The 21863-nt window shown below is 41.4% G+C and overlaps 1 protein-coding gene across 1 annotated transcript in view; it reads right to left on the bottom strand.

Moving 5' to 3' along the window:
- The window catches only part of LOC134578754 (cadherin-1-like), a 32201-nt gene extending 11126 nt beyond the window's left edge, over positions 1 to 21075 (bottom strand). The window contains exons 1-3 of the mRNA XM_063437786.1: positions 20790 to 21075; positions 19759 to 19870; positions 1173 to 1387 (exon numbers count right to left, since the gene is read on the bottom strand). Coding sequence (XP_063293856.1) covers positions 1173 to 1387; positions 19759 to 19870; positions 20790 to 20861 — 399 coding nt within the window. The 5' untranslated portion in view covers positions 20862 to 21075. The remainder of the gene's footprint in view (positions 1 to 1172; positions 1388 to 19758; positions 19871 to 20789) is intronic.
- Positions 21076 to 21863: the final 788 nt, after the last annotated feature.

Genomic DNA, 21863 nt, shown 5'->3' with positions numbered 1-21863 from the left:
CTACCATTTCAGGTCTGTTTCTTATTCAGGTTAATTTCCTTTGGATTAACTATGACCTAAGTAATGGGTTATATCTGAAACCTAGCAACTATTAATGCCTGACCCAGCAACATAGTCACCTTAAAGCAGCGTTTTCCAATTGGTGTTCCGCGGAAAATGTATTTTTAAAAAATGGCAGTGGGCGGCAAGGGAGCAGTGATCTCCCTGCTCAGCTCCCTCATGTGCACAGCAGCGATGCCGGAGCCGGAATAGGAGGTCGCTCCGGCATCACTGTACGTGAGGGAGCTGAGCAGGGAGATCACTGCTCCATCGCCGCCCGCAAGCCAGCTGCTCCGCAGCCCCACTGGACCCCAGGGACCGCACGCTCAGCCCAGCAGCCCCACTGGACCACAGGTACAGACTCCATGCCAGCACTGCCAAAGGTAGGGGGGCAGGGTGGAGTAAAATTTTCAAAATAATAAATTGTGTGTCTGTTAGGGAGTTTGGATGTGTTTATGTGTCTGTCAAAGAGTATATGTATGTCTGTCAGTGAGAGTGTATGATTGTGTATGTGTTTGTCAGTGAGAATGCATGTGTGCTTTTTAGTGAGAGTGTATATGTGTTTGTATTTGTGTCTGTAAACGAGTATGTTTGTCAGTGAGGGTATGTGTTTCTGAGTGTGTATCTGTGTGTTTCTATGTGCCGCTGTGTGTATGTCAGTGTATCTGAGTGTGTCAGTGTGTGTACGGGTCACTGTGTGTATCTGAGTGTGTATACATATACACACAGACACAGATATACACACACCGACACATACAAACACAGATACACACACACAGGCACATCCAAAAAAAGGGCATAATTTTTTTCTGGGGGGAGGGAGGGTTTTCTACGATCCTGATACACTATGTCAAAGGGTTCTGCAGGAAAAATTAATTGGGAGCCTCTGCCTTAAAGAGAAGGACCCAACACGGGTTGAAGGTAAAATATGGCAGCCCCGTAGGCTGGACTCACATGGCTTTCCTAGGTCATTACCTGCAGCTGAGCTTCTAATCATGGCTTCCTGCTCCCACCAGCAGATACAGGACACATGTTAGTATCTTAGGATAATCTATATCTCAGGGGAAGTGTCGACTGAGCGGTTGGTTTCAACCATCCTAAACCCCAGTAAACGCCAATATTGGAGAACTCACCTCTTTGTGCAAATTATGTCGCCTTTCCAGGTTTATAAAAGTAAACTTTTCTTCATCTTTGTTTTGGCCATAAATAGCAACAACTTTGAATTTTTTCGTAGGATGGTGAAGTTTTATAGAATTCTTTACGACAAGGTCTCCATTTTCCAAAACTTCAAAATGTGGGTCTTCAGAGTGGAAAGTAACTGGAGAGGGTCCACAATGATCGAAGGACACTGAAGACAGGAAAACAAGGTTTAAATGTTTAAATGTTTATCTGAATATAAAAACTATGTAACCGCTTGCCCTGCTACCTCAAATATTAACTTTGCGCTCATATCGGTTTAAAAAAGTATGCATTCCACCGCTACCCCCAACCTGTAAGTAATAAGGACAGTTGTCGGCTTGAAATCCAGTGGGGGTGTAACCAGAATCATTTATAAAAGTGTCAATTTCTATTGAAATCTGAACTTTTGTAAAATGAAAAAACAACTCAAAATTAAACACGTTATTCACACATAAAGCACTTCAGGTGTGTGGATGCAGCTGTAATGTAGGTTACCGCGTGCTAATAGTAAGGATATGACGTATGCGTAAATTTAGCAGGAAAGGCAGCATGGTAGGAGGAGGATTATAAAAAAAATAAATAAAACCTAGCACCGCCGCCAATTCAATAAAGTCTGAATGGTCAGGAATCCAAATTGAAATTTGTCTCCAAAATACCCAAACTGAAAGCAAAGTGGACTCCAAGAATCGCTCTGCCTAATTTAGCCTCAAGCTTTGTAATCCCAGCAATTACTCACTTTAGAGCATAACCACTCATCTGACATCAGAAAGCCAATATACAGAAACTCCGCAATCTCACCAGTTCTTAAAAACGGACCTCAAGTCCAGAACACATACCATTTCCATACAGTTTGTGTTATACACCCTACTGCGCTTAGACACTTAAAGGGATACTATCAACACCACAGCTACCACCTCTGATTGGTTAGAGTGCTAGCAGGCCCCTTGCATGGTCCCCCTGTTTGGTGTCAAATCTTTGAATTGCCAAGACGAAGGTCCCTCTTACACAGTAGAAGGGAATTCCAAATGAACACTGGTTTTGGTTAGAGTACCACTTGCTCTGCTGGCCTGCTCCCAAAAGATTTAAATAAAAACACACAGCTTCATACCCACCAATCTAGCGCAGAGGCAAGTTCTTCCTTGCCAGAGAGTGGGCTGTGGGGGCTGGCATGCCGCCTTTTGAGGTCTGGTGCCAGCATGCAGTCTGTGCCTGCTGGTGTCTCACTCCAAATTTGCACAGAATTCACATTAACCAAGCGGAACACTAATGGCGCTCCAATGGCACGGCTTGAGGTGGAGTCACACATCCAGCAGCAAAGGTGTTAAACACTATGTAACGATGCACATACACTCCGTTTTGGCTAAATTAGGATGGCACTGATTGGCTAACGTGTCCAGTGTCACAACTCAACAGGGCTGTAGTGGTTATGGTGCTTAGAGTGCCCCCTTGCAGTCTTTAACAAAAAGATTTGGATGCAGGAAAAACAGTTTGATTTGAACTCAGTAGTGCGTCATTTTAACAATCATTATTGTACTATTTATGTCCTGCAAATTAGTAGGAATCAATCACTAATTATCATTAGAAATAATTGCCAATAATGTGTAGCGTTAAGGATGGGTGGTGCGTGGCATTCTTGCCTTTTCCACGAGACCAGTACTTCCCTAGCATAAGAAATGGGCAGGGCACAATACAAAGCCCTAATTTTATTAATGTGACAACGCTATAAATAGGTAACTTGAAAAGGTTTGTAGGGATATATTCAATATTGTTTTAGGAAGGGGATTAAATGTAGCAAAGTTTGGGTCACAAGTAATACCAGTTTACACCAACAGATGGCACTGTAGCAAACCCATCTACAATCCTGTCCCTTGCACGCTCAGTGGGCTGCTTACAGAAATCGCCCTTGGCTTCTGCAGTTCAGTTTAAGTTACAGGAGACATAGGCTTAATTAGCGTCTCTTCATATAATGGGGGAAACGACTCCCAAACAGATACTGAAACCTTTTCATAAATAGCTTGGTTTTCAAACTTTTTGCAGAGAACTAATAGGAGTGGCCCCTCCTGAGAAACAAGCCATGACTTGAATCCCCTACACAACATGTCCATCAATACAGTATAGAGAGGATAACTCAGTGGGGCTTGGATAGATATACCATTAAAGTACGTCAAGACTGCGCTTAAATTAAAAATAAATAAATAAAATTTAAAAAAAAATAATCAGAGAAAATAAAAGAAGAACCATTGGATAAAATGCTTGAATTAGAGCAATCTGCAGAAAAATCACAGAGATTCTCAGCTTTTTTTGCTCCTCGGGCAGAATATCTATGTATTTACACACACAGACCCTCCTTCCCTTATTTTAATCTTCTCTGAATAATGGACCGTGGGAAGTCTTAAATTAGGCTGCCATTAATGCGGGATATTGTTTGCAACACTCAGTATGCAGGAGGCCCCCGTGACAGTAAAACAAGATCAGCCTCTGACTGCGCAGGCGATAGAGGTAAAGTGCCCATAATCCACTACACGAGAGGGATTACCAAAGGCGGTTTGCTTTGTACCTGCCGCCTACCCAAGTGACTGCTGCCTGTTCCATTCATTTATTTTTAATATCGTAATTTAAACAAATACAATTTTTAATAAACAGTCACTCTTCAAACCGTGGCCTCCTGCAGAGGAAAGAGTCACATATTCAGCAATCCACTTATAAATGGCAGGTAACGAGTGACTAGGACCACTTAACCTGGCCTCCCAAGGTGCCCGACTACTTCAGGGAGAAGAGGTTGTTACCATGTATTGAGTGCTAGCCTCTCAGCCAAGTGACAGCATTGCCTACACATAATACAGAGAAAACATTAGCCAATCCTGCGTCTGTGTCACAGGTAAAAAACAAAAAAAAAAAAAAAAAAAACTGGATTTTAAAACCACTCCAGCCGTTTAAAACCTGGCAATGCCTAAGCATACTACACAGACTACGATTTTAAAAAGGACATTCTCGATCGATTTTAACAGACAGATATTCTGAAATAAGTCGTAGGATGTTTGACACCAATAATCCTGGTCTCTGGTACACAGACAGCAGGCTGACACTCCAGTAGAAGATACATCTTGGTTAGGGGACGCTAATCCCACACTGGATAATAGAGACGGGGCGATCGGACCGCTCAGCTACTAAATCCAGCCAGATCCATCAACACATGGACCATAGCCTGCTGACATGGTGTCCAAACGTGTGACGCAGGAATTAGACCTCGCATGGAACGCAGGCCGTATGAGAGCACAACCGCAAATTGTGATAGGGTGCCCAATGCCCATAACCTCCATTTACAAATTATGGAAGACGAGCCATAGATTCTTCACATACATATGGAACCTCAAGATAAATTAGAACATAATTGGGTATAAATGGTGGCACTATCTCCAGATTTACTCTAGTAAGGTAGAAAGCAGCAAGGAGCCCCAAATCATAAACAAAGCAATTTATTGCTGCCCCCTCAAACAACTCTAACGTTCATTATAGGGCTGTGACCAGGACCCGCACTCACATCCATTCCGGGTTCCAAGGTTCATTCACAAGCTTTTAACGAACAAACCAGATTGTGAAATCTAATGGACAGATTCAAATTCCACTTTCTGTTCTAAAACCACTCAAAAGGCTCAGTATCAGACAGCAGCAACCTACCATTAATGAAGACAAACTAAGCACCATAACCACTGCAGCATATTGATGTGAATTACTACTTTTTTTTTCTCATGAAAACAAGATGTTTGACAAAAACTGAGCTCCCCCATCGTTCTGCTGTCGCCATTATCCACCTGAATTTCGAGGGCAGTAACCGGCTGTGAGCACTGGGGAATTCTTTGTTCTCTGCCTGCAGCAGTTCACGGTTGTCCAGTTTTCGAAGGATGTAAGAGGGTAATGGAAAGGTGGTATTATCCCCCCCCTGTTTCGGTTGCAATGTGTGCAGAGATTGGATTTACCTCCCTGTTTTTGTCATACCCTTAAACCATGAGAAAAGCGGTCTGCACCCAAACACTGCACAAATACAACGATCACAAAATGCAGTAATGCAAACAGATGTAGTGTTTATGGTGCCTGGCAGCAGAAGTTTGACAGAGTAGGTATGTGCGTTTCAGAGTTCTAAATCAGGCTGTAGGGAGCACACAGGACAACGACTGCATCTCCCAGTGACTAGCCATAACTAAACTATAGAGAACGGTCCATCTCAAGTCCACCTACACTCAGTGTTTAGTGGATAGGCCTCTACTCAGCCGACAACACGGAGATATGAACACGCATATAGATGTACACAGCCATGCAGGGCTGATAATAGGCCGAAGGTCAGAGGAAGCTCTGCTTTAGTCATTGTAACCTTGGATAAGACAAATGGAGCCTACAAGGACAATTCTAGGAGCCTGACTTACAATACAGAAAATACAACAAAATGAGATACATTATATATCCCACCACAATTCCATGCTCTAATATCATGTTGATGGCTTGGAAACTGGAAGACAACATTGGCTTCTTAGCTAAGTGTTGAACAAGTAGGACTCCTATTTTGTCTTATCTGGGTTTGCTATGGAAGTTGGGGAAAGAGCACATCCCATATCTACAAACATATCTTAAGCTGCGATTTATAGAACCGGAGTATTTTCATGGGGCTGCTAGGCATAAAGGCTGGTGTCTACCGCGTCTATAGATCCGGATTCTCCTCTTGCCCTCGTTTTAAAATTCTGGAACTTGTTTACAACACTGCTATCAATCCTCAATAATACACAAGTATGTCCCGCCCAGACCCCTACACACATAGAAATAATAATATAACGGGGCTTATTCACTAAGCAGGAAATCATGCCGAATTGACAGAAACTGGAACATTCATAACAAATTGCTAAAATGAAAACATAGGACACATTTTGTCCAAAATACAAAATCCCTTTGTTAATTCTCCACAAATTCCAGGTTAGTGAATACACCTATATCATTTAAAATTATATTTATTCCCATCAATAGAAAGTGACAGAGTGGAAGATGTGATACTTTATCAATAATAAATTTTCTCGATTAGATTGAAAGTACATTTCCCCAAAAATATATTTGTAAGCACATATTGTAAGGCAGCCATCCTAGGATCAATATTCTGCTACTAGCGCACGTAAATAAATTATTATTATTATGATAGCATTTCCTTTAAGAACGTTGAGTAAAGGTTTTAAGAGCTGTTCGGCAATCGAAATGCTAATTTAGAAAGCCAACATTGTGTCCTTGTGGCTTTTATTGCGTTGCGTAAATAGCTCTGTAGAAATGACACGCATGTTGCATGCTTTTTGGGGGAACAGCAGAAATGTAGACAATCTAAAAATACACCAAACACAGGAAGAGCCACGAGAAAGGCTGCACAGGATTTGTAGCTCTTACAAACCGCGTGGAGCGAGCTTATTGGCAAGGTTGGATAAGCATCGTGGGGTTTGGAGTTCTATAAAAGCTGGAGAGGTTATAGCCACCTCTGATAGAGTTACTGTGTGTGGCAGTATCTCTCCTCCCCCACACAAAGCTGAACAAACAGACTAGGAGAGAAACCTGTTTGTTCTCTCGGTGCAATCTAACTGATAATGGATCACATTCCTTACCTAGACACACCCTATTACAGCTACAGGGACTGCCCAGGCACCCAATGCTAATTACAAGCACGCAGTATGGGAAAGGGTGGGGGTAAACATGCCAACTGGCCCGAGTCTGGAAGAACAGTCTGAGTTTACAAACTTCTAAACACACACACACACACACACACACAATATATATTGCACGCCGAGCATCAAAACGAAGAAATCTTTCAGTGAATTTACCATTAACACCTCACTGAGCACTCTGTCATAGCCGGTTTGCCAGGCACCAGAGATGAATATTATAAAGTGCAAAATATTGATTTTAATCTAAATAATACCGCGTGTTCTTTTACTACACAAAGTGTTAAAACTCAGCCGGCATTTAATAGCGAAATGAGATACTATGGTTAAAATATAAAGGAGGAAGAGAAATATGTGCTTTTTGATGTAGTGAGCGTTCGGTTTTGGGGTTTCGGGGGGGAGGGGGAGTTTTGGTAAACCTGCTCAGTCTGTTTCAGGAGGTTAGTCTTGTCATGATTTGAATGTTTTATCAGGTCTCCGATCGGTTCAGGTGAAAGGGTGACATCACCGAGAACACAGCCTGTAACATGAGTCGTGTTGAATCACTGAGCGCAGGTGGGGGACGGGACAAAAAGAACCTTTTCCAGAAACCCGCCTTTTACACTCCGAGCTGAAACTACACAATCAAAACAGCCCGATAACCTGTTCTCTGTGTAGGATGGGGCTCGGCGGCACAGAGGGAGAGTAAGAGTAAGAGTGTGAATATATATTCACTTTTAATAAGAGGGGGACATCAGAAATACAAATAGTATATAGCGACACGGTGCAGCAGAGTTTTAAGATGCCCCATGTAAACAGGGGGATACGTTTTTTTTAATGGATCAGGTTTTGCGTCCCACATTCTCACATTTAAGACAAAATCAGGTAATCGGGTCATGATGGGGCATCTGAGTGTAGGGCGGTAGGGAGGGAGAGGATGGTTCGAATATTTGGGATTAATGAAAGGGTACAACATAGGGAGAGGGGTAACAGACTGATAAAGGTGGGGTTGTGTGAACGTGGAGGCATTTCTGGGGAACTAAGGTCAATATAGGAGACAGAGGAAATAAAATGAATTACAGTATTTACTATAAGGTAAGGTTGCAATGGTTACAACTGTATCCATTTTATAGCCATTACCCAGAATCCCAGCTGCACTGATTGAAGGGAGAGGCAGGAAGTTGTGGTTTTAAAACCATTGAGGTTAGTCGTGTCCTGATTTGAATGTTTTATGGACGATTGTGACTGGCTCAAGGAAAACCGGAAGAAAGGGACATTTAGAGGAAAAAAATAAAATAAAAAATACAAGTGGTTCTGAACAAAATGAAGGTTCTATAGAATTAGCTTTGTGAAAACAACAGTTTAAATGTGTAGAATAAACATTATCTATCCCCATTTATCACCGCAGACTATTAGATATTTTTACAATTTAGCCTCCGTGGTTTCTTATAAAATATTTTTTTGTGACTGTTGACCAGAGCTGCTTCAGACCAACAGGTGGTTTAATAAAGTGCATTAGTCTGATCATTATGTGTTAGTAAATTCAGGTTGGGGGGTGAGAAAGCCGCACCAATCCCCTCCCACGCAATCCTCAATTTATTAAATATGTATAATCGGAGCCTGAGTCAGCGTCGTGCAAACAGACACCAATCATCTGCTACGAATCGCTCCGAGGGCTGTCACAATGGAACTCTGTATGGTTTGTATTTGGGGAGGAGGTTAGGCTGGGCCCATAGGTGGAATAATTAAACAATTCCAGGGGTGGACTATTTTCCCAATATGTTCCAATCACAAAAAAAAACTGGTATCACCGGATAGACAAAAAACTTAAATATTCCCTATTAGAGGATAAGCCGTAACTGAAAAAATCCAACGAACCACTGTCCCTAAAGAGAAATGCAAAAATAAATATTCTAATAATTAAATATATATTATGTACACGTGCAGTGGATCTAAATATTTAGATATAAAATAAAGACTATAATAATTATATTATGTACACGTGCAGTGGATCTAAATATTTAGATTTACAAATAAATAAATATGCATAGTTACACTATTATTTTTACACACCAGACTGCCTCGAAGGTCTCCTGATATCCTGCCTCCCTTTAAGGGCCTGTGTCAGGAAAACCCCTAGTCTTATTGCCAGTAAAATTCCCATCAGCCAGGTTACTAAAACTAATACATTTGACTGTTAGTAGGAGTCTCTCTAACGAGGCTTTAGGTAGAATATTCCAATCTTACAGGGAAAGAGCAAAACATAGTACTTTCAAATTTCTCATTGCATCATGGGATTCAACGTTCGACACCATTTACCAACTTTTATAAATGCGTTTGTCTGATTTTCTGAAATGCTTACACAGTGAGGTTACTTTGATAATCAAGTTTGGAACATAATATCTCACAAAGCAAGGTCACGTCTAGATTCAGGTATTCAACGCTTTCAATACGGACTGTCCTGTTTAACAGTTAAACCGGTTACTATTTGTAAATCATCAATGAGCAGTCAAAAAGAAGCGGGGACGTGAAAACAGCTTTGAAAAGTCTAATGATTCTCCGCAAGCCTTACCAAATTAATGGTAAGAAATAACATTTATGCAACAGATCTTTTAAAATTTTACTGAAATTACAGGAAATCTGAGCCAGCTTGGGCGAGAAAAAAAAAAGGAATGGAATTGGGCATACGTGGGAAAATCCAACAAAAACCAGCTCTTAAAGATAAGAATGGCAATAATTAACCATTTATATAGCCTGTGCCGGGGAGTCGGTTTCGGTTATTTAGAGGCTTTGTGTATAAAAATAAAAGGTCCACTGTAGGCAGTAGTTGCATACTGACACCACATATTCTGAGTGGTAAAAGGGTGTATAACTCCTGGGTGCAATGGATATAGTCACAGGATAGGGCCAATAAAACTGGTTTCACATTCTGGAAGAAGACAGGACGAGGGCCTTGTGCAAACAAGCTTAGAAAATGAAATAAGAAATAGAAAATTTGGGCACGGCAGATTTTAAGAGTGATACAGAGTTATTCAACAGTAATAAGGCGGACAGTGCCAAGGATAGCCATGAGTTATGGTCACTAAGCACGAAACAATACATTGTATCCAGATTCTAGAACTCCGCTAGAAGAGGTCATATCATTAAATCAGGATTGACCAACTGGAGACTGGTAGATGCCTCCCTTCAATATCCTGCCGGACAGTTACTATTAAATTGTAGTTTTCCGGCTCAGCACCCTAAAATGACACTAGAGTTGAAATACTTGTTCCAAACGTCAGTTTTAAAAGACCGGGATAGGCTGAGCAGTCACTGGAGCCTGTACCCTTACAGCTTTATCCACCGATATTCCGTAAGCACTATTAAGGCTCTGTTTGGTGTGACCAACATCAACGCTTTATTACACAGACTTGACAACAGGGCCCAAATACTCACAAAATTAGGTAAATAGTGTATGAAGATAGTTGCATTTGCTTTCACCAGTTTTGTGCAAATGTGCGATTATTTTATGTATAAAAACGGTAACTCTCCCTTTATATGTTCGTGAATTATCTTTGGAGTTTTGTGCCTTTTTAGGCTGCTGATTTTACCAGCGATTAAATTAGCAAAATAGGAATCTGCAGAAGGATTACATTTTTTTTTAATCCTTAAACAAAAAGAGAGATCGCGAAAGTCGCTTACATGTCACAGAAAACACGCCACTGACAGTAGCGGAAACGTTTCTCAGAAAGTAAAGGCGCAAGGTTTCAAATGGAACAGGAAAATAAAAGAGTAGGAAGTAAGGAAAATTCTGGAGCAAATATTACAAAATATACAATAAATAGGAAAAGCCCCAGAAAAAACGCCTAAGAGGTCAACATAACACATTGCCTACACATCTCCAGTATCGCCTGTGGCGTTTTACCGGCATTCTGATCACTCTGGCCCCAGCACCACTAAGCAGCGAGGCAGGGAGCAGTACTGGATTGCACAAGCCACTATGGACCCCAGGGCAAATGGCTTCCTTCATGTTTCAGCTTGAGACTCTCCCGAGCAGCCAGTAATAGAACGTGCACAGTGATTGTATGGAGTCTGCAGGCGCTGCTAATGACCCAGGCACTCCTTTTTGGAAAGTATTGTCGGCATGATCAGACCTTCCCGTATGCTTAGCCACCATTACTTCAATGAGATAGGAGCGACCGTGACGCTCACGCCACAGGCTTTGAACTGGGACCCCTGTACTTAAGACGCAGTGTCAGACCCATGCACAAACATGCCGTGTGTAGGAAACAACTTGAATTTCAGATGTTCGTCCACGACTGCTGAATAATAAGAAAATAAATCGATTACTTTTTTTGGCCTAACATTTTAACTTCACTTTCACTTCTCGTAAATGAATATTTTAGGAAATAACCCTTCAAGACAATATTACTAAACTTTACCCTGTCAGATAAAAGTCCCCAGATGTTACGTATGCTCCGGCGCAGTTTGGTAACATTGTCCACATACGAGTATATGAAAATACACAGTATACTTAGAGCGGTTGATCTAACGCAGGTTTTAAAATTAGAGCCATTTAAATTACCAGCTACAGCTCTTTGAATGAATATTAATTAAATGAATGATTACTATATTTGTAGACCAGCTATGCGCCTTATATAGACCGTAATACGCAGCTGACTCACTTTGCGTGAGATAGATACGGTGTACGTTGTGTTTAAGCAAATATTGCACTGTGAATTTAGCATATAAATTAACTTTATTACGTGCGGCCACGTGAGCTTGCCACACCTTACGGAGGAGGAAAGTTATTAATACACACCTATACATATAAACACACAGTTTGGTTGTATAAATAGTTATTAGTAAGTCACAAAAAAAAGTTACATTTGGTTAGCCTCACAGCTGGTGTTTAGTGCGTTCACTGGATCATGTATGGAATTATATATTGTGTATTAAAATTTATAATAGATTTATACAATGTATAATGGAAGAAATAGAAACTAAGGCTGCACAGCTGCATGCTCTGTTGGGCCAGGAAACACCTCAAGGAACAGGATCGTCAGGTTTTGAGATGGACACATTTGATGGATTCATGATGTGGGACTGCACATTAAATGAATTTCTCATGGTATGTAGCACTCACATGCTGTAGAAATGGAATTCATTTCTCTTTTGTTTAGAATCTCTCTTTGTGCCTGACATGAGATGTTGGCAGGCTGTTAACCTTTACATTAATAAATTAACTTGTTCAAAGTATAAGGAGATGGCACAGGGGTGTGAATCATTTTAGGTGTAAATTTACCTGGGAGGATATGTAATTAGAGGTGACTGGTTGGACAATGACTTTCTTGGTACAATTAGAAATCAGCGTTGGATATGGGAGGAGTCTCGCAGTACAGGTCAAACAGTTTGTCATTATGAGTAACACATCCGTATGTCATCAACAACTCACTTGTGGATATTAATTCCCTTTCAAAGTTAGGATTTCTAGAAAGGGATTTTCTGTATTGTATACCAGCATTATGGGTCTGTGATAAAGCTTTTACCATCCCTGAAATTGTTTATTTGTAATCCGAAATATTAGGGACGTTTTCACAAATCAGGGTCCTTGGTCACCCAGCTATCACTGGGGAACAAAGTTACAAGTTACTGTAAGCTCGTTTGGGCAGGGTCAACTACCTACTTGTTACATTTTGTTATTGTCTCATTCGGTAAACTCCCCTCTTATTGTAAAGCGCTGCGGAATAAGCTAGCTCTATATAAATACCAATAATAATAATATTAATAATGCGAATTGTTATCTTACGTCCTCGTTACCCCGAGCAGGCTCAGTAAGGGTTAAATAACCTCCCATCTACAGTGCACTGTGCAGACAGTCATGATTTTAGACACATGCCCTCTTGTAGGGCTCCAGGAACTGCAGAAAATAAATGTCGGTGCATACTGGCAGACTGATAATCCAGAGTAAAAATGGCAGATAAGTTAGGCATCAATTTAATATTTTGGGATAAACTATTCATATTATTTAATATATTTTTGACAAATATTTTAATAGATTTTTAAAGAAAAAATTAAAATAGAACTTTAAAAGTTTATCCAAAAATATTAAAATGGAAGTCTTAAACCCAACAGCTAAAACAGAGGCTTGGAACCTCTAGTACAAGGATAAGCTACCTTTGGCACTCCAGATGCGGACTACATGTCCCATAATGCTCTTACTCATAATGATAGCAAAGAATCAGGGGAGATATAGTCCCCAACATCAGGTGTTTAGACATTTACAGCATGCGCTGCTCAGAGAGAAAGTGATCCAATGTTCAGCTAAACATAGAAAATGCTACTATAGGTGCCCAATCTAACGTAACAGCCATTCCATCTAACCCAGGATGCTTAGAACAGTCAGTAAGATGGACATAGCTAATCAGGCAAAGTCCACAAACATGACCTTAGCTATTCTAATGTCAGCCATGAATTTAGCCTTTGGCTATCTGGGCACAATAGAAGTTTTGGTCCATGGATTTAAATGGCCAGAGGCTGCCACTCCCAATGCAGAGGTCACAGGCCTCCTAGAATTTTTCAAAACACCTGGAACACCCCATGAAAGACTTACAGCCACACCTAAAATACTTTAATTGTCTGGGGAGCATGTAAATAAAGACCTAATTAACCATTTCTAGCAAATAAACTCCAATAATCCTGCATTGAAGGCCCAGTGCATGTTCTTTAATTAAAGGAAGAAATATTTACCTGCTCAGCATGTGCAGAGGTGACCCCTACCATTTCAAAGGTGATCCAATGAGACACAGCCCCACGTCATTGCTGGGTCGGCATTGGGTGACCCACAGCTAGCACTCTAATACCTGGTAGCTTCATCATATTACAAATACAGAAACTTTCACAAACACTGCTATATTTACTGAACTGTGAATACTTCAAATTCAAACTGAATCACAATGTTCGCTTAACTGGAAATTCGCACTTGGAGATTTATTACAATTTAGCTTCTTTTTGGCCTAAACTTTGACATTTAGTAAAGGACCCGGCCAGGCGGACTCTGTAAATGAAAGCTCTGGTTAGGATTCTGAAGCCTCGATAGAGATTTTGTAATTCAGTTTGGGTAATGTACTCAAATCTACAGGGGCAAAAAGGGCTAAATCTAGAGAGGTTTCCCAGACAAATAATTTCTACCTGCTGATGGTCAGTGTGTAAAACGTGCTGCCCACAGTATATGGAATTCATATGCTGCAGGAATTCGTCTTGCAGTCAGCAATCCTATCCAGGCTGTGGGGGAGGTCTAAATGCAAGATGCAGCATGCAGTCACTCTCCATCCTTGCCCCTACACTCCAGAGAGTTTTAAGAACACTAAAATCAGAAAAAAAACAGGAACATGGAACATCAACGTGGAAGGTGATCCTTTCCTGTATTATGTTAGGATTGATGTTTCATCACAATTACTCTCCATCTACATAGAAGTCTGTCTTCTCAGTCATTATCTAGAGACAGCCTTGTGAGTGAACTGTGTGTGCATGGTACTCTGCCCCCACAACCTGCAAAATGCCCACAGAGCCACACCGCGACGCAACATGCCCACAAAGCCACCCCTGCCCACAAAGCCACACATGCCCACAAAGCCACACAACATGCCCACAAAGCCACACAACATGCCCACAAAGCCACACAACATGCCCACAAAGCCACACAACATGCCCACAAAGCCACGCAGCAACACAACATGCCCACAGAGCCACGCAGCAACACAAAATGCCCACAGAGCCACGCAGCAACACAAAATGCCCACAGAGCCACACCGCGACACCAGCACACACAAAATTTGGGTCTAACAGTCTTTACTCTCCTCATATCAAGCAGGCTCCTAAAATGGCCTACTGGCTGATTTTCGGGGTCTCACTCCAAAACTGGAAGTCATGTTGATAGAGATGTGAAGATGTTTTTTTTAGGAAAGATTTAGAAGCATTGTGGACAAAGAAATGGTTCCAACAGTGGATTGTCTTATCAATGTGGATATAATGTCTCAAACCTATTTTATAACCTTTTATATTACAACATTGACAGTGGTTCGAGAATGTGAGCCGTTCTCTACACAGGAATATGTTAGGGGAATGTGTGGTCAAAGAACAGCATTTCAACATTCAACAAAAGATTATCTATAGTTTACTTTAAAAGTATATGTATGTGTCAAAAAAATAAATTATATATATATATATATATATATATATATATATATATATATATATATATATTGTTATTTATTTTTTTGACACAGTTAGGATTAGGTTAGAAGCTTAGAATGATTGTGGCTTTAGGCATCAGCTACACACGATGTATAATTAATGATTTGCTTGTTATATTTGTGTTTATTTGAAAGAGAAGCAATCATGTTTAGTGCTGATGGAGAAATATCTGAAAACACTGCCTGCAATTATTATAAATAAATATTTCTACTTCGAGATCACAAGTCAGATTGATTACACAGGATTTACTGAATGTGACCTGTAACTTGGGGGACCATGGAGACCGGGGTTATACTCACTCTACTGGGAATTGGGGAGAATTGGCAAGAAATGGGCAGATATTGGGCAAAAATAGAGAAAAAGAAATGCATAAAACTGAGAATTTTTCCTCTAAATTGAAATTCTGAATATAGTAAATCTCAATCATGATTTTGCGGAAAAATTGAAGATTTTCTAAACTGCAAAGAATTATCTATCAACTTTTCTAAACAAAATAATTCTTGAAACACGTCTGTTGTACTGGCAAACACATCTGCATTTAGAACATCCACATTTCCTGGAAGCCTTGAATTTGGAGATTAAGATGTTGTTTATGCATCAATGCAAGAAACACAACACATCACGCAGGCCTGAAACCTCACATCGACCAAGACACAGAAATGAAAGACTCCACGCAAGAGGACAAAGTACAAAACGAAGAGCTCAACCCAGACCCAGCACCGTGACTGCTATTAAATAAACAATACAACCGCCTCAAGTGTCATCTGTAAACATGTTTAATAGAAGCATCGCACACAACTAACTGTGCAGCCTCCAACGCAAAATGGGCATTTTATGTGTTCTAGAAGAAGGAAGCACAAAGCCAGGACTGCAGCTAAAAACTATAAAACAAAGATACAAGTAAATATATAAAGTAGCTTGGAAAGTGAAAGTAGTCTTGCAAGTAATAATGTATATAATTAGTTCCAGTACAATGAACAGAATATTTTTTGTAGCTTCATTAATTTCAGGACAAATTACCAACACATGGGGCACGCAGCGGTCATTTTGCTGCGGTGAGTAACATGCACGGCGTACGTACAGCACTACACCAACACGTACGTCCACGGGCCACGGCGTACGTACAGCACTACACCAACACGTACCTCCACGGGCCACGGCGCACGTACGGCACTACACCAACACGTACCTCCACGGGCCACAGCGTACGTACAGCACTACACCAACACGTACCTCCACGGGCCACGGCGTACGTACAGCACTACACCAACACCTACCTCCACGGGCCACGGCGTACGTACAGCACTACACCAACACGTACCTCCACGGCGCACATACAGCACTACACAAACACGTACCTCCACGGCGCACGCACAGCACTACACAAACACATACCTCCCTTGTACATGGATGAGGGAAGCAATGTACATGCATAGCAAGTATACATTCCATCCCTGTCCAAATCTGAGAAGTATGAAACAGAAATGGGAGATGTATTAAAAGCATGTGTATGGGCCCAAATTAGAGACTCTCTCCCCCAAATCGGGCCACTTGGAGGGTGTGCTTGAAAGTGAGAACAGTAATGAACAGAGCTCATTAAATTTAGATGGAGAGAGTCCTTGACAAAAACTATTTGCCTCTAAATTTTGATTAGATAGAAGAGTAGACTGACTGGTACATTTGGAAAACCAGTTACACAATTAAGAACTTTTCTGTAAAAGCAAATTACAATGATATCTGCAGGTCGTATTGTGCGTTTGTGTATGAAATATATCTTTTGTTAACACAAGTCAGAATAGAAGTTTCATTTCAAAGGGTTTCCTTGACCGAAGATCAGCGTGTGGGAACTTGTTTCGGCCCTAGAGACATATTCGGAATTCTCATGATATCTCGGTGGATAGTTTCAGTTTGATGACATCACTTGTGCAAATTAGAAAATCGTACAAATTAGTTATATTGCTTCATAAATAACGAGCGATCGCTCTGTAACTACCTGGCATTTACATCCATCCCAGACAGCTCCTGGTTTATCACCATATGGAGCAGTCAATCCCATTTTATTTTTTTATACTGAAATTTCTTTAAAAATAGCTTATACAGTAAACCAGGATGTAGACAGACTACACAAATGAAACAGAAAAGATTACCCGTCTATGCGCAGAGCACTGTATATCGGTTTCATCACTAAAATGGTTTATACCACAATATTCTATGTTATCACGCACATTATCGGAAACTGTTCTGTATTGCGCTAGCACAGAAATTAAAGACTGACAACAAATAAATAAATATAATTAGACAGAAAATACTTCCCATAAGGGAACGCTATGCTGATAATGTGGAGATCGAGGTGGTTTCAGATCTAATTATGGACGAATATTGACATTCTGGAGAACGGTAATGCTGACTTGAGATTGAACACATTAACACAGGACTGGAAAAACATCATCCCAGCTTAGTGAGTAGGACCCCGATATTCTCTGTATAACATCACACAAAACACTGCAATTGGATTGAAACAACTACATAATGATTAGATTTCATTGCTAACCAGAAGATTCAGAAAAATGAATACGATGCAGCAATTAATCTCGTAGTTTTTGTTTTTTTAAGTAGTAAAGTAATTTAATCATTCCCGCTATTATTTTTATTATCGGCATTTATACACCAATTACGCAGCTCTTTACAATATTTAAAAAGGGGGACATTTACAAAATGCTACAGGAACAATAGGTTAATGAGGCCTCTGCTCAAAACAACTTAGTCTAGAGGAGATGGGATAAAAACACAGTAGGAAGGGCAACAAGGGGGGGTACAATAATCCCTCAGAGGCATTGTTTACAATATTTAGAAGGCTCCAACATATACAGCAGCGTAGATCCCACATATAGCTCATATAAGAGAGCATGGCCAGTATGGATCTACATGGATGGTAAGGGCTGGGATCCTAGAATGGACTAGACATGGCTTTCAGTCCATTACCCCCAGGATAAAGGAATGTTGTGTAACAGGATTTCGCAATTAACATTATAAAATCCTGCCCCCCCCCCCCCCCCACCCCCTCCCCCCAGGAAAGGAGCAGGCCTGTGATGACAAGTCTATCTTAACTCACACAACAAAAGGCCTGGAGCAAAGGAAGGTGTACAGAAAGGAGTGTGCACAAGGTATTTACATTTACCATAAAGCATATGGGATGTTCCATTCCATTTAAATCTATTTTCTCTCCCCCCATTATACAAGAAATCATTAGCCCAGTAACAGAGCTTACAATGGAGCTTACTGCTGTATATTTTACCCTCCCCTTCAGCAATCTCCCAGGGCTATAACCAGATTTCTCAATATATGGCTAATTGGCAGCCATGTTGCTTTTTATAGAATATACCCAAGAGCTAACTTTTGGCCAAAGCCTGCTTGTAAAATGGCGGCATCCGAAGCGGATCATTTGAACCACTTAGATTCCTGATGACTTAACGGACGGTCGCCATGTCCAAGGTAGGCAGGCCAGGCCGCCTTATATAGCGTACCCATTATAGCCAACGCTTACCCATTACCCCATGAGTAATGTACAGCGCCGAGAGCCAACGTGCTGACACTGCGAAAGGACTGGAACAACCTCCAAGAATTCTGACAATACCAGAAACATTTTTCCATTTTAAACTGTTATATTTGACATCTGCCAATCCTGATTATCGAGCAGCTTTGTATGAACAATCTATATTTCCACTTTCAAGGAATCATTAAATATAATACAGAGACTTTCTACATTAACCTGGCTCCCCTCATATTACCCCCCCCTCCAATCCACCCAAACATGATGTGGAAAGAAGAGGGGGTAGGATTGTCATGTCCTATAATGTGTGTGCTGCCAGAAGGCCTATATTAATGCATCTAGGATTCCAAGGTGTGATTGGCACCTGTAAAGAGCCGAGCTGGGAGAGAATAGCCGCTTTCAGCATGTCGAGGGAGAATTATCAAAGCAAACTTGGAGTCAGCAAAACCGAAACAAGTATAATAAGTCTACCAATTACACTGGTTAAAAAGGGAGTTTCTCTTTCTGAATAAGCAGCAAGTTTTATTGTCCAATTCAGAGTACTCCAATAAACAAACACTCACGGAAAATCCCACTGCAATATAAATAACTCAGGACTCAGAAGTCACACTAGCCATTGGCGAGTAGAGATATATATAGCTTAATGTGCTATTGGCCAGGCCTTAAAAGTTACTTGCCACTGAAAGCCATGGCATACCCTCCAGGGCTAGATTTTCACTCGCCAATGGCTAGTGGGAATTCCGAGTCCTGAGTTATTTATATTCCAGTGGGATTTTCTGTAAGTAAGTACACATGTCCCGGGCTATCATTTTACACCAAAGTGAATGACTTGTTTGATCTGTTCCTCCCAAAGGGATACCGATACCCCCCTGGGCAGCAAACAAGCTGGAAGTCAGGATAAAGACCACTAATTATCAGATAACATTGATGTCAGGAAGAGTCCAAACACAATCATTTTAGCAAAGAATGTGAATGATTTACTCAAGGGTGCCATTGAGCCTCCGAGATAAACCGATGAAAGCAATTCTGGCCACAATTACCTCCCACCCCAATAATTGGTGCAATATATTAAACAATACCAGGCCTTACCTCGTCCAATCACAGTACTCTCTTTTAATTTCCTTGGCACGGTGAAATAATAGTCTTCCTGGGTGAATCCAGTACTGCCACATATTAGCCATGCCGTCAGACCTCCAGTGACCTGCCATTAAAATAGAATTAGTCACGATCCCCAGGGAAGTCCCTAATCAGGTCTCCTGGGTTTTATTAATCCATGGTGCTCAGTGGAATAGTAAATTACCCCATTTTACATAGGGGTTTAATCCTAAACTAGTTACCAGAACTAAACTGGTTTTAAAATAATTTTAGGATTTGACAGACCCTGAAAACAATAATTGTGATTAAGGTAAAGCAATCAGCTGTATAGTCTGCCCATTCCTTTTCACAAGAGTCACTGGCACAGTTTAATTACCTGCTCAGTACAAAAATGCCTCTCCCAAGCCTTCTTTTATTGCCTCTACCACCTCTACTGGAATGCAATTCCATGCACCCGCAACTCTTTCAATAAAATACTTCAGATATTTCACTAAACCCCAATGGCACTCACTTTCAGGGTAGCTGGATGTTATAGGTGCTCTCATGGCACTCACATGGGGCAGTTGGGTATTACAGGTGTTCTCATGCAGTGCAGTTTCTAGTAAAGTCTTACAGGTGCTCTCATGGCACTCACAGTGGGCAGTTTCAGGGTAGCTGGATGTTACAGGTGCTCTCATGGCACTCACAGTGGGCAGTTTCAGGGTAGCTGGATGTTACAGGTGCTCTCATGGCACTCACAGTGGGCAGTTTCAGGGTAGCTGGATGTTACAGGTGCTCTCATGGCACTCACAGTGGGCAGTTTCAGGGTAGCTGGATGTTACAGGTGCTCTCATGGCACTCACAGTGGGCAGTTTCAGGGTAGCTGGATGTTACAGGTGCTCTCATGGCACTCACAGGGGGCAGTTTCAGGGTAGCTGGATGTTACAGGTGCTCTCATGGCACTCACAGGGGGGCAGTTTCTGGGTAGTTAGGTATTACAGGTGCTCTCATGTGGTTAATTTGTAGGTAAGTGAAAGAGTACTAACCTGTAAAGTTAGGAAGAGCAGGACGAGCGATCCAGGGGGGTTCCGGTGTTTCTTCATCCCCGCTGGGGACATGGGTTGGTAAGAGCCGGTAGGTGTCCGGAGTAATGAGCTGGCTGCCCTGGAGTGTCCCGGTTAGTTAGGATACAATGTATCAGTGAGTGCTCCTTGCCCGGATCCCAGCCTGTGACTGCTTATACTGGGCGCGGCCAGGAGCCAGGTAACATTAAAAGGCTCAGTCCTGGGAGGGGTAAAGGCTGACCCTCCCCCTCCCTGATCTCCAAACTAGGACTGAAATTAGTATCAGGGCGATCACTCCCACTCACAGGGACTGGCACTCACCTGGGAGCAGGTATCACTGAGTCACAGACACTGCGATGGTTTCAGTCCCTGCCCATCACTCCAGGGGGCAGTACTGAGGCTATAGGAGGTATCAGCCATTGTTACTCAGTATAAGGGGCAATATTGAGGCTATAGGAAGTATCAGCCATTGTTACTCAGTATAGGGGCAATATTGAGGCTATAGGAAGTATCAGCCATTGTTACTCAGTATAAGGGGCAGTACTGAGGCTATAGGAAGTATCAGCCATTGTTACTCAGTATAGGGGCAATATTGAGATTATAGGAAGTATCAGCCATTGTTACTCAGTATAAGGGGCAATATTGAGGCTATAGGAAGTATCAGCCATTGTTACTCAGTGTAAGGGGCAATATTGAGGCTATATGAAGTATCAGCCATTGTTACTCAGTATAAGGGGCAGTACTGAGGCTATAGGAGGTATCAGCCATTGTTACTCAGTATAAGGGGCAATATTGAGGTTATAGGAAGTATCAGCCATTGTTACTCAGTATAGGGGCAATATTGAGGCTATAGGAAGTATCAGCCATTGTTACTCAGTATAGGGGCAATATTGAGATTATAGGAAGTATCAGCCATTGTTACTCAGTATAAGGGGCAATATTGAGGCTATAGGAAGTATCAGCCATTGTTACTCAGTGTAAGGGGCAATATTGAGGCTATATGAAGTATCAGCCATTGTTACTCAGTATAAGGGGCAGTACTGAGGCTATAGGAGG

This window comes from Pelobates fuscus, chromosome 12, assembly GCF_036172605.1.
Source record: "Pelobates fuscus isolate aPelFus1 chromosome 12, aPelFus1.pri, whole genome shotgun sequence".
Lineage (NCBI taxonomy): Eukaryota > Metazoa > Chordata > Amphibia > Anura > Pelobatidae > Pelobates > Pelobates fuscus.
This window is presented reverse-complemented; position numbering and strand designations above follow the sequence as displayed.